Source organism: Motacilla alba, chromosome 2 (assembly GCF_015832195.1).
Source record: "Motacilla alba alba isolate MOTALB_02 chromosome 2, Motacilla_alba_V1.0_pri, whole genome shotgun sequence".
Lineage (NCBI taxonomy): Eukaryota > Metazoa > Chordata > Aves > Passeriformes > Motacillidae > Motacilla > Motacilla alba.
In genome coordinates, this window is record NC_052017.1 from 135,672,615 (window position 1) to 135,689,125 (window position 16,511).

The following is a 16,511-nucleotide window of genomic DNA, read 5'->3' on the forward strand; positions in this document are numbered from 1 at the left end:
AATAGAATAAGGGCATCACAGATCAGCACAGTTCTCTTTATCAGAAGTCTTATTTTTATGTTATCAATAAGTCTTTCTTAGAGGAATACATTATCACCATACTTTGTCACATTTTTCATGCTCTCACAGAGAGCATAGATGAAATTCAGAATTGAGCTTGCCTTCCTTCCTTTTATTTCTTTTTTTGTATTCTCTCCAGTGTTATAATTCTCCTTTTCGTGTTCTTACCACCTTATTCTCTTTGTATTAAATTTTTCTTATCTCTGTCTCCTTCCCCCAACATTAAATCTTAGACCTCTCTATCTCTTTCCACCCATAGTACAAGAGTCACTCCCATATTTAATATAAAATACCAACAAAAAACTAAAAGTATGATCCATCTCATCTAGTACCAAAACCTTTCATTTTAAAGCAACTAGGGCATATTATTTCTAGGAAACTTTGCTACCTGGAAATACCAGCTTCCATTTGTGACCTAAGCATTATTTAACCTCTCAGAGGAGAGCAAAAATCACTATTATATCTTTTTTCCTGAAATCTAACATCAAGAAATAGCCACCTCTTCCTTAAAAGCCTTCTGTGCTTCAGCCTCTGTGATTAGCCATTACATAATTCTTTCTCACTGACTTTTCATTCTGTGGGAAGTATAAGGGCCTAGTCCACTTCTGGAATTCTTTGAATGACTACAAGAAAATTAAACAAACCCAAAAATCAGCAATGCAAATCCAAGTGCTTTGGTGCTAACCTAGGTCTCCTTCTAGAGCAGAGAATACTGGACTTATATACTAAAAAAAATAAATAAATAAAAAAATTAAAGGATTTATTTACCTTTTCCATGGGTAACATCCACAGTCCATGTGCAATTCAGTGAATTTGGATATAGATCAGGATAACCTGGGGATAAAATTGTTCCACTAGGTCCTCTAACATCTCCACCACATAGTGCTAGAAACAAAGAAAATAACAACAACAATAATAATATAAATAACAGAAAACATACAGATAATGATTTAGCAATTTCAGATATGACGACAGGCCATTTTTATACAGTAGAAAAAATGCAATCAATTATTAATTCTTTTGTGTTTATTATACATAAGAAAATCAAAATCAAGTTTCATTAGCTGTTTTTTTCAGATTTCTGGAGCCTCTGTGAAAATTCTTAAGTTCAGCAGAGTGATGCAGGCAGATGATAGAGAGCCAAACAATATTACTAAAACAGAAGCCAAGGCTGGAAAGTCAAAATGGTGGATCTTGGCTGTTGAAGAGTTATTTACTTAAAATACTTGTGCAAGGAAGGTTGACCTGGTTTCATGAATACAATTATAATTATTGGTTATGTGTTTATATCTATGATGACAGTGCTAATGACAGATTCCAATATAAAAATGAGCATTTCTACAGTTTCATTAGAAACTTTATGAAAGTAATCGGTAATTGAGCAATACAAAAATTAAATTACAGCTTGAATTAATGCAAAATACAAAAATTTAGTCATTACAACACTGGCAAAAATGTACAGCTCAATGATTTTCTGTTCTGGGGTTTTTGAAATACAACATTAATCAAGTAACTTTTAGTAAGGAATAGTCTCGCATTTTAGAATTATCATATATCAATAACAGTTATTAAAATTCAGTAGCAAATCATTACATCAGAGTTCTCTGAATATAGATTATCTCAGAAGGGCATACATTATAAAACAAATGAGTAGTTCTATATTTTTTTTTCTCAAGGTTAAAAGCATCTATTCCTTTTATTTTCCTTAGCCTAATTATATGCATTACCAAAATAAATTTGCAGAAATATTTTAGCATAAAACAGTGACCTATTGTCACCAGTTTCAGGTCAAATAATCTAGACCATTCCAGTAGCTGATCGCAGCTCTCCATAAGAGCAGTCCTTCCAAAGTAATTAACACAAATTCTTCTCTTTAGGAGATGTTAAAGGTCTTCAAAGGCACTTTTGGAGAGATGCAAATGACAGCTGTTTGTCTGTAACTCCAGCTGATACAAATATCAAACCCTCTTCTTGTTCAATAAGCGGTCACTCAACTATTTCTTGCTCAGGTCTGTGCTTCCCACCCTGCTGCCACAGCAATGAGGGTGAGGGAAGGAGCCTGTCAAAGGTTGTAGGAGCAATGCCTCCCTCTGAGAGATGCTGCCCCACCTGCCCTAGCTGGTTTAACCTGCTCCTACCCCTCCTGTAACATCAGTAGCAACTCCTAAAGCAGCACTCAACAGCGGGACTCGTAAGGAGGGGAGAAGTTTGGCCTTTCAGTACATGCTCAAACTTTACTTACGTCAGGAGTAAGGTGCTGTGAGTAATTTGCTGGATCATGCTGTTTCTTCTGCTATATCTTGATATTTATGCTGCTTATGGCAATTTCTGATACACTTTGATGGAGTAAAAGATTGATGTTATACTCATTCTGCCTTTTCTGCTAATGCTATGTATTTGAGAATGGACATGGCACAATTTTCTGCTTGTAGATGTAAATTCAAAACTGATTTGAGGACACAGCAGACAGGGAATCAAAAGAATATCCAGAATGTATCTTCAATCTTACCCTGTACCTAAGCAGACATTTGTGTCAATGAAATAACTGTATTTCTGCCTTTCAGTAGCAGTGAGGAATGTTTTCATAAAGATCAATTATTTTTCATAAGGAGGTTATGGCATTGCATATCATCATTGTGTTCAGGGCACTAAAAGAAGCCTTATTTTATAAATCAGAAATGGAATTTCATCCTATATACTAGGTTGAAGGCTGCCCTATCTTGCCTAGCTAAAATTTGATCATTCTAACTATGTTTCTGTTTAAAACATGCTTACTTGTCTGAATAGCTTCATGATTGCTTTGTATGTGCCATTTCTCCTGCCAACTTTCTAGCCTTTGTTGGCTTAATTGTAAGATAGAAATTTGCAAATCCAGTACCACAGGCTGAAATAAGACATTCTAGGACCACATTTGCCCAATCTCTTCAGTGTTGCCACAGGCAAATAACCTCCTTCCATATTAATTTTCCCCCTCACTTCTCTGATGAAGAGACAGTGAAGGCAAATACTGCCACCTTATCATCTGATCTTGCTATATTTAGACATTAGCAAAACACAGCCAGGGCTGTGACAGCATATTATTGGAACTCCTGATGGTAACTATCTACTTCATCCATTAAATAAAAAATACAGTCAGTTTTTATAATCATGGGCTATAGACCAAATAATATATTTTACAGGGGTGTTTGGAAAACATGTCAGGAATGCAAATAGTGACAAAACATCTATGGCATGCCATCAGGCCTTCAGTGTAACTCTATGAAGGCTAGCAGATGGCAGAGAAAGGCATCAAGGGAGCAGCCTTTTGAAAATAAAGCCAAGCTGACAAATCTGAAATCGTAGATGTGCAACTGGCCCTGATAAGATGGCTAACAGCCCAAGCACATAATATCACTACTAGTATCTGACTGTTTTTCAGAGTGCAAAGGAAAAGGAAAAGGAGCACATAAAAATAAGGAAAACAAAGGATAAATACACATATTTCCAAATTCTACCTTTCTTTCACTTTATCTGATTACACCAAGATGGAAGCTAGGACAGAGTAAAAGTAGAATGAATACTTAAGGAAATAATTGAAGCACTACTTTTGATTTCTAATGCAGAAAATGGAACATTATGTTAACACTAATTAACTTTTTTGTACAATCAGACAAGTTGAATCAAGACATGCCTGCATTACTGTTTTCCAAATATTGAGAATAAAAAGAAAAAGAAAAATTTTAAAAACCACAAAAGAACAACAACAACGAGAATAAAAGAACAAAAAGTAAAAAGAACAAAATATAAAAGTGGTTATATGAAATACAGATCAGTATGTGGAAGTATATACTGTGGTGATCAGAAAAGATGTAAAAATTTAAGAAGCAAGTTTTGGGTAACTATGAATGAGGATTCCAATTTAATAGTGGAGTTTGGTTTAGGTATTCTGCTGAAATAAATTCTTACAATATTGGGTTGATTGTTTACACTCTCTTTTGTTGCAACTGTATTCATTTTGCTCAGTAACATGATCAATCACAAATAAAAAAAAAAAAAGTGACAACAAGGAAGCCTAGCTTAGAAAATGGTCCAATATATATTTTGAAAATAATTTTTGGCCCAAATAATTTCAGAGCCTTTAGTCAGGCTACTCGTGTCTCAGTGGGAGACATGCAGGGCATGCTTCATCCCAAAAATACATAAATAATTGTAATAAAAACACTTGACTTTTGTCATTCATAGCAAAATTCCACTTCAGACCATATTTCATGCTACTATAAAACTGTTACAGGAAATCAATATTGCAATACTAGAAATAGCCTTATAATTTTCAACCTAAATTTATTCATAATCTTTTTTTACCCATTTGATCTTCTGCCAAACTGTCATTATGTTGTATTCCCTCTTGGGGTCTCACTTGGGGAGGATAGCAAACAGTGTAAGAATCTATGATTTTGGATCAGTAATGAGACAGGGTTTTTTAATTTCCTAAGATATGTTTTCCATCTCTACAACCCTGCATTAACAATTGCAAGTACTTAGGTATCTTGTCACAGCAGCTATGCTACAGAAAATATTTCTGGGACACTCCACATTTGATAATGACATGTTTTTTCATATTTGTTTGTTTGTGTTTTCCATTTTATTCTCACCTGCGCTCTGTTCTGGTTTTAGCATGTTTATATTTTACTGTAGAAGTCAGTTTGTATATTCTCTTCCTGCACAGGATCATCCTGTATAGCTTAACATTTACAGAAAACTCTCTTAAACTTTGCTTTTTATAACCATCAGGAAAACTCAACAACCACTAAGTATGTTTGCTGTCACCTGAGATTTACAAATATAATTTACCATCTATTTAAAGCTAGTTTGTTTTGATGTGATACAAGTTAGTCTCAGAGTTAAGAAGAGTATAGTGATATGAAATGTCTAGAAATCTGGATATGAGAGGAAGGGGGTCCCCATCAGAAAATGAAATATTATAGTTTATGACTGAAATATTATAGTTTATGATTTAAACATTTCCATGAAGGTCTTCTAAAACTGTATTGCAAAAGCCACAGAGAAGAACACCACACCCTGAATGGGGCTCTGAGAGGCCCTACACCATTCGCTGGTGAATACAAGTTTTAGTAATAACTCAGGGCTGGCTGGGGACAATCACGAAGCACAAGCCTGGTGCCTTTAGGGTGGAGACCACAGCCCAGGGCTATCAGCTGCCAGGCTCTCAACAGACCCACCCAGCAAAGGGTGGGGGAGAGAGGCTTTGGGTGTGTGTTGGAAAGGCCTCTGGTCAGGGGCAGTGACTGCCACCCTCTGCTGTGCAGAGGAGCCCAGCTGAGGGGCCCCTCATCCGGGGAGAAGCTTATCCACAGTCCCTGCAAGGGAGGCACAGGGCAATCCCACCTGCCCAAAGCATGAATTAACCCACGGGATTCTGCACTCTTCAGCGTGGCGCGGTGTGTGGTGGCAGCCACAGGGGACCCTGACCACTAAGAAGACCAGATGGAGGGGAGCAATGAGACGTAGTTGGGACCCTCAGGTGGGTGATATGCTTCTACATAACCCCTGTCTGTACTTCCTTCCTTCCTTCCTTCCTTCCTTCCTTCCTTCCTTCCGCCACTTCCGCCACTTCCGCCACTTCCGCCACTTCCGCCACTTCCTTCCGCCACTTCCGCCACTTCCTTCCGCCCCTTCCGCCACTTCCTTCTGCCACTTCCTTCTGCCACTTCCGCCACTTCCTTCCGCCACTTCCTTCCTTCCGCCACTTCCTTCCGCCACTTCTGCCACTTCCGCCACTTCCGCCACTTCCTTCCGCCACTTCCTTCCGCCACTTCTTTTTTTTTGATGTATTTCAACAGAGAGTGTTCACTAGTAATTCACTTAAAGAAAACCAAACAAACAAAAAAAACCACCCCCAAAGTGTTTTATTTTTTTAGCCTGATTGATGATGGTGATATCTGTGAAATTAGCATTTTTCACATTTTCAAATGGTATCACCTATTATTTCCTTAAGTAAAGATTTTTCAAGAGACTAGCCATAGATCACTGCTCACAACTCAGACACTAACACAAAATGATGTATCTCAATTTTCTCAGGAATGATAAAATACTCTTAAGAAGAAGAAAAGCTTTCAGGAAAAAAAATTTCAGAAGTTCAGTTTGTTGTAGGTACACATAATTGGAAAATAGTTGGATTTCAGAAGTAATGGGAAGAGAAAACACACAATTATAATTGATAAGTAATAACAATTAGCTTTAGATTTGAAGCATCATCAAAAAAGACTAATAACATATGCTATTTTAGAAAGGACGGCAGAGAAAAAAAAGAAAAAAACTATTTATATGGTAATATATTGGGTATATATGTCTAAATACAAATATATGTGTTCACAAACACATAGAGGCCTCATTACATTAATTTCTTTAATTGACTCTAACTTCCAACTAAAAATGTAATTCTGAGATGATTTTCATTTATTGTGCAATTGGATAATAAAAGTGGCATATAAAATAGACTTTGAAATTATTGAAACAGGGAATTAGAGTTTGAATCTAATACACTGTGCTTCACAGACCAAGTAACTTCAGCATTTGTCTTCCCTAATTATAGAAAATGTAATGTATCTTAAAATGGGATGTAGTTCTGTAGGGGTAAATAAATAAGGATATGGACATCAAATTAACATACTCAGCTTCAAGAAATAAACCTTGGACTTGAGTTATATTATGCAAGAGATTAATTTAATGTAAACTAGTGTAGCCTGGATTACTCACAATATAAACTTGCATTTTGACCTTCTCATTTAAATCTAAAATAGACCAGACGTTCTCCATTTCCAGTTCTGGCCTCTACTTCACTGAGTATTTGAAGCAGGTTTTTTAACAGCTGTGTTTTAATGGAATTATTATTTTTATTTTAGAGATGTCAACAGAAAGGACATAACACCTCTGCATTATTCCCTGAATATGTTTCTCATGTACTGCATAAGTCATATTTGCTCATTCATTTGGACATCTAGGAGTTTCCAATATAATCATTAAAGGTATTTTTTTCTTGCTTGAATTATTTTCATTTTATTTATTAATTTTCTTAAGTAAATTAAGATTGAGGGAATGACAATATTTTTAATTCAAATAATGAATAAGAACTTTCTATTAGCATTCAATTTAATGTTATGATGAAGGGAATAAAGAGTAATTTGCGCTCTTAAGTAGATATCTAACTTTTACATTAATTTTCCTGTGACTTTTGATGGGATTACTAGAGTAATTCATATACTGGGTAGAATAGGGTTCCTCACATATATTCAAAGTCTAATAGCAAAATTCTCCTATAGTATTCATATAGAAAGGACATTATAAGATACAATTTCATCTTTTTAGTTAAGCACTGGGTGGTGATTACAGTTAAGAAATTAAAGGCTTTCCAGATACATAGGTAAAAAGTGAATCATGTGTAGTTGGCACATGGGAATGGTAGAGATGCAATACAAGCAGTGCTTTTCAGCAAAACTCGTAACCATCTGGTTTAGCTCTTTGTTTATCTCTGCAACATCAAACACATAGTAAAAAATTTAATTTAAACTCCTTCAAATAATGGATTTTCAGTCAACACCATGTTCTACTTTGAGGAGGAACTTGTTTTAAGCAGTCTAAATTTTTTCCTTTCATAGTCACTTCTCCAAACCACACCCACTCAGGAGTTGCCATGACCTATCTGCACAATTACCATAGTCTGTCTCCACATCACTACACGCATAATTATAAAAAGAGAGATGTGGTTATCAAAAGAACAATCGAAAAAGAACTTGTCTCTTCAGAAACCATCAGAGTAACATTCTGAATGCACAGTAATAGTGACTGATGTGTTTGTTAGTGGTATGATTAATACAAACCCATACTCTTAATTTCTGCAAAGAACAACCCATTTAGCAAATGCCCTTTTTTGCCTGGGGTGCAAGGACTCCGGATTATTTTAAAAAAACATTCCACCAGAGAAGAAATCCAGCAATTAAATTAAAATTACATCAACCATTAACTGATTACATTTAGTAGAATAAATGTACTCAATCCTACCTTTACAACATATTAATGGAATGGGAAATCACCATTTAGCAATGTGCTCTGGAGAAAAAGAAACTTCATTTACCTAATGAATTGCATACTAGTTCGGCATCTTTATGAAGAAATTCATCATAATAAGTAATTTTATTTAACAACAGAGCACAGTATTCATAGGGAGTGTGCTTATTTGTTTGTTTTACATGGTTAGCATCTAGTGCCTATCACCATTAGAAAACACATCCTAGTTTTCTGGCCTGTTCAGCAAAATATAGTCCCCTTAACTGCAAATTGTGGGAACCCTGCAATTCTTCATTGCAAGAACTTGACTGAGATGTAGAAACCTTCAGAAAATGGACTTGGAAAACTACAGATGGCCATTTTCAGCCAAGTTATTATTCATGTCCTTTTCTACTACCACAGATTTTGAGTATTATCATATACTGACGCCATCAACTTCCTGAATATAAAATCCCAAAGCATTTCCTAACTAAACAATCTGAAGGCCAAAGTCCCTACCATTTTCTAAAGAAAGTAATGCAGTGGGAAGGAATAGTCTTCCATATAGCAAATCACACATGATTCAATGAGCTTCTTCAGTCTTCATTCAGATCTTTCTTTCAAAATTAGTGTCATTAGACACTAAGAACTGCATTAGAAAAAATACAGTATCATGTACATTCTGTAGCTCATAAAAGCTCAGGAGATTTTCTTTGGTTAAATACTAACTTAGAATTAAAGGGTTATATTATTCCTGTAAACATTTTTAACATTAAAAACATGCACCATGCTGCAAGGAGGGAAACTGTTTTAAAAAGTAAATATCTCAAATAATGTAACTGAATGAACATTTCAATCCACTTTCTTAATAGTACATATAATTGAAATGACCCCAACTAGGAAAGCATTAAAATGAACAATTCCGATTACAAGAGATGACTGAAAATGATAAATAGTTTTTCAGATTTAATGATATGGTGGAGACAACTTTTGTTTGGTTTAATAATCACCAGGTATAATGTGGTCCTCATAAATTTCCACAGTGATTGAAGGGTGTGAAGTTCTGTTTACAAGCTATAAACAGAGTAATCATCATGAAACGGGAGAAAATGAAGTTTTTGAGTCAGGTGCAAATAAATTTAATTTCATGGTTTTTATGTCAGCAATCTGTGTCTATAGATGGATATCCAAACACAAATATTTTTAAGCTGCACTAAATGCTTTACAACCAGATATACACAAAGTTTGCAATCAGTTAGCTCACAGTCACATAAATTCAGATAGATATACCTTCAGTAATCTGCAGGATTAAAAAACTATACATCATTATCTGTTTCATATGCCTCATCACAGAGATATATAGAATTTATTTCCTCTAACTATTCTTTCTCTTTCTTAAAAATACAGGTTTTATAGGCTCTGGCATTTAATTCATTTTGACTAATAATAGTTTGGCAAAACGTGTATATTTTAAAGTACTCTGTATTAAATCTGTTTATCCTTACCATCACAAGTTGGGAGAGGGTGACTCCACCAGTGATTTTTTTCACATAATAAAGGCTCCTCATGACTGAGCCTATAACCTGGATCACAACTAAATGAGACAGTGGAACCTATAGAAAAGTCATGTCCATAACGACGTCCATGCACTGGTATGCCAGGATCCAAGCAAGAGTAAGTATTAACAGTTACACCTAGATTAAAAAAAAAAATAGAAAAAGAAAAGGGAAAATAAAATAATTAAACAAAGGACCTATAGATTTTTTAAAATTAATTTAAGTAATAGGTTGTGATTGTTGTGAGGTGAAGGCTTCATTATCTCACATTTACAGTGAATTATCTTTCCACTATTCTTCTCCATGTTACCATTAAAAGATACTACAGATCACACTTTGAATCCTGCCATTGTTACAGAGAAAAATAAGAAAAATATCTCATAATTTATAGGATATTTATTTGTATCCTGTCTTAGCAACATTAAGTGACTTTGTACCTGATGCTGATATTAAAAAGCTTTGATGATCACTCAAAATTCTGATTTTCAGCCTCTATTTTTTCCTGATCAAAATTTGCTAGCATAGCTGAAACTGGTTACATTTCTTCTGATATTTATATTTTAAATATTTACGTAGATCAATTATTTATATAAATCATACTCATACCTAGTGTTATTTGATGTATGAGACAATGAGAAGATAAAGACTAGCAGAAAAGAATAAAGAGAATTTGACTTGATAAAGAGATTTCAATGTGTGCTAAAAATTAAACCTTTTAGATTATTTCTCAGTGAGATGTTCATATATAAACTCGTATAAAGAAGTTCATTTTAAAATAATAATGAAAAAAACTCAACCCTTTACAGATAATACTGAAGTTAGTAAATTACTAGAAGTATTCAGTGCAAGATTTTTTATGGGTGCTATTCCTTTTATTCCTACATAGAAGTCATAAAAACATCCTTCATTACAAAGAAATTAATTGAGGAAAGATATTAGCATAAAAGTTATGAACATATAAAAGATCTTAGCTTTCAGTACAATATTTGAAGGAAGAAGAAATGATGAATAAGAGACCACTGATCATTATTATTTGTGTTCTGAAAAAGGAAAGCAGAATTGGATTATACTGGATAATGCAAGATGAGAAACCAGTAAGAATTAAGCAAAAATAAAATGAATACTAGACTTTTGTGTATAAACAGGGCCTATTAAACAGAAAATACTGAAAATTGTTTATTTTGTGTACAAATGGTAAGAATATATATTTTCCATGCTCTCTGATAGCATAAATTTAGCTTTTTTTCTCCACTAGTGTAGAGAACTGTGGGGTGTGGATCGGTTTTACAAAAAATAGGATTTTTTCATGAAATTTAAGAATTCATTTATAAAGAAATTTCAGGTTTCCTTTCCAATTTTATTTAATTGAAACTGTTTATTATTTGTAATAAGTGCAGAGTCCCTCATTTTGCTGTTCACATTCCCAAAGTATAATCTCTACCATTTAACATTATTCAGTCTTTCTAGGAATTTAGTCTTGGTAGGCAATCTTCATCTAGTGTTCCTGATGTGTTAGGATTGCCTTCCTTTAAACTTCAGACTGGATGAAAACTTAACAAAATCATCACTTTTTCATAATGCAGAAGATTATACAAATAGATGTTTGTGTGTGAATGCTAGGACAGGTAATAATTTTGGTATAATAAGAGATTTTTTTTTTTTTCCAATAAACAGCCTGAATTTAAAGTTCACTGGAGTTCAAATCAATCCAAATTTTATCTGGCAATATCGCCCCTCTGCATATTACCTTATAGTGGCCAGGAATAGTGAAAATTGCAAAAAATAATGTTAAAAATTAAGAACATCTGAAGTTTTTGGTGGTAATTCCAGCAAGTAGAAGTACAAGCAAAGTGCCAATGACCTTTACTAAGCAAATAAGATAGTGATTACAGTAAAAATATTATTTCTCATATAAGTAGGAATTTTTACAACAGAAGTTATATTTAGAAAGATAAAATGTAAATTGAATTATAGTATTTCAACATAGGAATCTTAATAATTCATGAAGTATGAAATCTTACAGATACTTTCTGCAACATAGTTTATATGACTATAATAAGGACAAAAGAGCATTTCTATGGCAGAAAAATAATCATATAGGCAGATTTTTAGAACATTAAAAATCCATAATCAGCCAATTCCATTTCTAGATTTTTCAGGTCATTATGAAAACTGCATTTTCCCCTACTTTCTGTTAGAGCTGCAGATACATCAACCAGAACACTAATTCAGTTTTTTCTTAGTTTTTCATAATCTTCCTGATCTCATGCCATTTTACATGCACAAAAATGCATTGTATAAAATATAAGAATATTAAGACATAAAAGCAGCCTCCAGAAGAAAGGCATTTGCTTCTCATTCTCATTTTTTTGATTCTTAAAGCACAGAGCAGTATATCAATGATAATAAATATAAATAAAATTAGTGGTCATCTCTTTTGCAGTTTAACATTACTAAATCTTTTTCAGATGGGGAAATAACAGGAATTTAACCAAGATGACATCATTACATGACTAGGGTAAGCATTGAGAGGGAGGGGGGATCAAATAATACAACACAGAAGTACTTACTTTCATAGTGAATTTTGAATCCATTGTTAGAACGACTGTTATCAGTTGTAAAGAGAAGATACATGAAATTGCTACTGCTAAACAGAAACTGTGGGACCTGTGTACCATTGTAAGAACCCAGAAGTGGAGATAATAGGTTTGGTCCGTCATGAACTTCCAAAACATCATAATTCAGTTCAGTCTGAAATCTAGAATTGTGGAAACACACAGGAACAAATTTAAGAGACAGTTAAAACAAATTCAAAAACTCATATTTTTTAAACTATGCACCTTTCCTGAAAATATTTTTTCTCCACATATCTATTTTTCAATACTATTACAATAATATAATTATCCTATATAATTTATACAATAATAAAATTTCAGGTTAGTTCCTTAGAAAGATGAGAAATAAATTTAAACTCCTGGAGCTGGTTTGTAGGGCAGTAAACAAAAGCTAGAAAGAGTTTGTTAATAAATATCAACATTACTTGCATATGCTATTTTATAATAATATTATTTTTCCTTTTGAAAAATATTAAATTATATGAAGGGCATGTTGACGCATTTGGCAAAAATATAAAGGTACTTTGTATGATCAATGTCTCATACTCTTGAGTTCCTACCTTACAATCGTCTATAAGCAGGGATAGAATTACTTGACTCGTGACTCAGTGGCATTCTGCCAGCTGAGACTCAGTCCAAAGTAGTGACAGAAGTTATTTGAAGAAAAATCAGCAACTAAAAATCCTTTTTAGAAAGCACTAAATACAGTATGTGTGCTCTCCCTGGCAAGAAAAAGCTGAGTGTGATAGTGCTGCTAGATATCTCCTTGCTTGTCTTGTTTCAGATGGTGTCAGCAATTCCAAACACCTGTTTGGTATTTTGACCATGGTTTATCTTTTTCTTGCTATGACAGACTTTAGATCAATCATAATGCTTATGATGGACTCTGATGGATTACTGAAAAACCTTTCCAGAATTAAAAAGCAACAATTAACAGCAGGATCTTACAACGACCCTTAGATAGTTTTAATTCTCACTTTGATTTACTTAGATGCCTAATTCAGCTATGTGAAATCCATTCAAAGAACTGTATGAGTAAAGCCAATGTACTGAGGAACTCGAAATTTCAGTATTTATGTCCCATGAGTCTGAGCCTAAAGATCTGAAGGAGTCTGGCAAAAGACAAGAAGTCAAATTAAACCTACAAAACATGTATTTTCTTTTATTGTCGTTCTGCTCCCTCTAAACAATTATAAAAGAGCACAGAACTAAAGTGATAGGGAGTTACAGAAATGAAGTGGGATAATCCTAGAAGCAGGAAAACTGAAAATTTTGGGTTTTGTTAGCTCCCCCAGTAACTTGCAATGACATCCTGCTGAAAAGCAACTAGACAATAACTTGCTCTTTCCAATATTTTCTTTTTTTTCTTTTTTTTTCCAGCAATCCATACAACACAGGAGAAATCATGGAAACAGATCATTTAGTCTTGCTCAACTTTCTTAGCACCTATATCAAAAGCATACTTGAGACAGAAGGTGTTAAAAGCCGTGCATCTGATAAATGTAATGCAACTAAAGTCAAGTGGAAATTAAGTTGAACCTCCAAAGACATAAAGAAAATCTTCACAAAACTACTTAGACTATAGCACCTCAAATATCAGAAAAATATGAAGATGAAAAAAATTAATAATCACCCATGAAAGAAAATGTAAGACCCATTTTTAAGTGAGATGAACTGAAAAAAATTCAAAGAGGGCATTACGTTCAATGCTTTTGCTTGGTCATTTAGCTGAAAAACTGGTCAATTTAAATTTCATTTATAAATCTTATGCCTATATCAGTTTTTCCTTCAATATATTTTCCCTTGATGCTCAACATATGTGCAATATTTACATATTTTTTCCCTCGATGTAATAAAACAGTGGGGGCTTTTAGGAAAATCAATAGGAAATACCCTGTGCTCCTGCAAGACCTTTCCAATGTCCTTTCCTACTTAATTGATCATTATTTTTAAATTAACCTGAATGTCTTAATTGCTACATCATGTCTAATCTTGTGAAGCACTCACAAGCAGACAGGAGTGAAAAAAGTTTTAACACAGGAGATCCTACATACAATTTTTTAGGAGGCGTTATTTGAATAGATAAAGTTGCCTGAATATTTATAACACACATCTTTGTTTCTAAGTGACAGCCTTATCAACTCATTGCAGTGTCAGGATTTCCTGCTGCACAGTAAATGCTCAATAGGCAAACGTGACTAGTACCCCAATCAGTAGTTTGCTATCAGCATCTCTCACATTCAAGTACTCATAATTAAGCTTCACGATAAACACTTCATTACAATCAAGAATGGCATTGCCATTTCTCACTTCTGTCATTTTAATTGAGCCTAAAAAGATACTGATTTATAACAAAATATCAACAGATTATCTATCTTAGCTATGCTTGTAGAACAGGAATAAACATTTTAAAAAATACATGTACAATCATATAACAATATATGAAAAAAGTTATTTTTTGCATGCCAAAAGCACAAAAGATAATAGGCATTTTTATTTGATTTGTCTGCAAATCTCCTTCTTTTCTCATGTCCCGTCTGCTTGGCACAGGAATTCTTTAGCATGCGGTCATGGAATGCAGTACCTCACTCCTATCCAATGTGGTAAGAGAGAAGATATAGGAAGGTAGGAAGATTAAAAGGAAACTACTCTGCAAGTGAGAAAGTTAGAAAATAAAAAAAAATATTTAAAAGTTATAGACATGTAATAAAAATATTTATCCCTGACCAAGAAATTCAAAATCTTTCAAACAACAACATATATTGTGGAAGTTTTGGTATTTGCACCAATAAAGGCTTAAAAGAGTATGTGTGTTTCTCAGGACAAAGTTAAAAGGCAGAGAAATGGGAAAACCATGAGCAGTTTTGTTAATCATATAGGAAAGTCATTTGGCTATAGTTTTAAAACTGTGTATTTCAACAAAATTATCCTTTTCTTTTAGGAAAGTGCAGCTGAAAATTTGCAAGCAGAAGCAGCAGAACAAGAGTAGCCAAGACGAGAAGGAGCCTTTAAACAGCTAATGCACAAATCACTCAGAAGGCAAATTTAAACTATGTGGAAAATAATAATGTCTAAGTAAATAACATAACAGTCGTTTACAAAATGTTTTCTTTCACTACACTACAAAGTTTTATTCCATCATTTAATTTATGGAATAACTTTGTCTTTGCACACAGACACATAACTATATATAGCTAAGTGCATCTGTGTGAACATACATAGATGTATTTTTAAGTGTACTTCTGCACAGAGATACATGAGAGTACACGTTTATCTGCAAGTAGGGCCTCTCTGAATTGCTGCATCTGAGCAAAATGTGTACCAGACCAATTCTGACAAGTGACAAGAGTGTCAAAAATGAGCAGCAATGAGGCAAAACGTGTCATAAAGAGGATAGAAGCTTTCTCTGTGATCCAAAGAGACCACATCTTGTTCTTTTTTGATCTTTCTTGCAAGAGTAATAGAGATTGTGCAATTTTATGACAAGGCATTAATGTATTACAAAAACTGTATGCAAGAGAGTTTCAGATTTAGCAAAACTCAGGTGCAAAGAAAGAAAATGCAGCTGGCCTTGTATTTTGCAAATACGAAGGCAAACGCTTTTTACTTTGAAATGACTATCCACATCAAATATGTAGTTTAAATGAATTGCTGAATTAAAAAATCAACTATTTGAAATAATAATTTTCTTTTCAAACACTTAACAGAAGTTTCAGCAGGAGGAAGTTATTCAAATTTTTATTGTATTTAATTGGCAAAAATTTGGTAAACCATTATTTTAAGTGATATACAAGTGATTTTGGAAGAATAGCTTTCATGTTATGGTAGGGATAGAAAATAACTAAAGTGTACATATTACTTGTCCTTTGATTGTCTATATTGTCCCATGCATACTTTATTATGGAATAAGCTATAGTAATAAAAAAAAGGTTTCAAAAATCTTATCACAATGACAAATTTTATGAAAAGAATATGAATTTAATCCCTTGCTAAAAAACCTTTTGAATTATATTAAAATTAAGAAATACCTTCTTTTAAGTCAAGTGTGAGCAGGTCTGGTCAAAACATGATACATAAATATGAACTGAAAAGTACTTGTATGGTATCTGTACACTTAAATTTTGATCAGCAATGGCACTTTTTTACTGGGTTGTCATCTAATTTTTTAATATTTACAATTAAAAATCATCTAAAACATAAGAATATCATTCTTTATTGAATTTTTTGGTCTTGTTTT

General features: G+C 33.5%; 1 protein-coding gene across 6 annotated transcripts in view; it reads right to left on the bottom strand.

Moving 5' to 3' along the window:
• The window catches only part of CSMD3 (CUB and Sushi multiple domains 3), a 580,220-nt gene that overhangs the window by 225,075 nt on the left and 338,634 nt on the right, over window positions 1–16,511 (bottom strand). For all 6 annotated transcript variants that reach the window (XM_038122727.1, XM_038122755.1, XM_038122747.1 and 3 more), the window contains 3 exons: window positions 12,230–12,417; window positions 9,609–9,797; window positions 829–945 (listed from right to left, as the gene is read on the bottom strand). In XM_038122727.1, coding sequence (XP_037978655.1) covers window positions 829–945; window positions 9,609–9,797; window positions 12,230–12,417 — 494 coding nt within the window. The remainder of the gene's footprint in view (window positions 1–828; window positions 946–9,608; window positions 9,798–12,229; window positions 12,418–16,511) is intronic.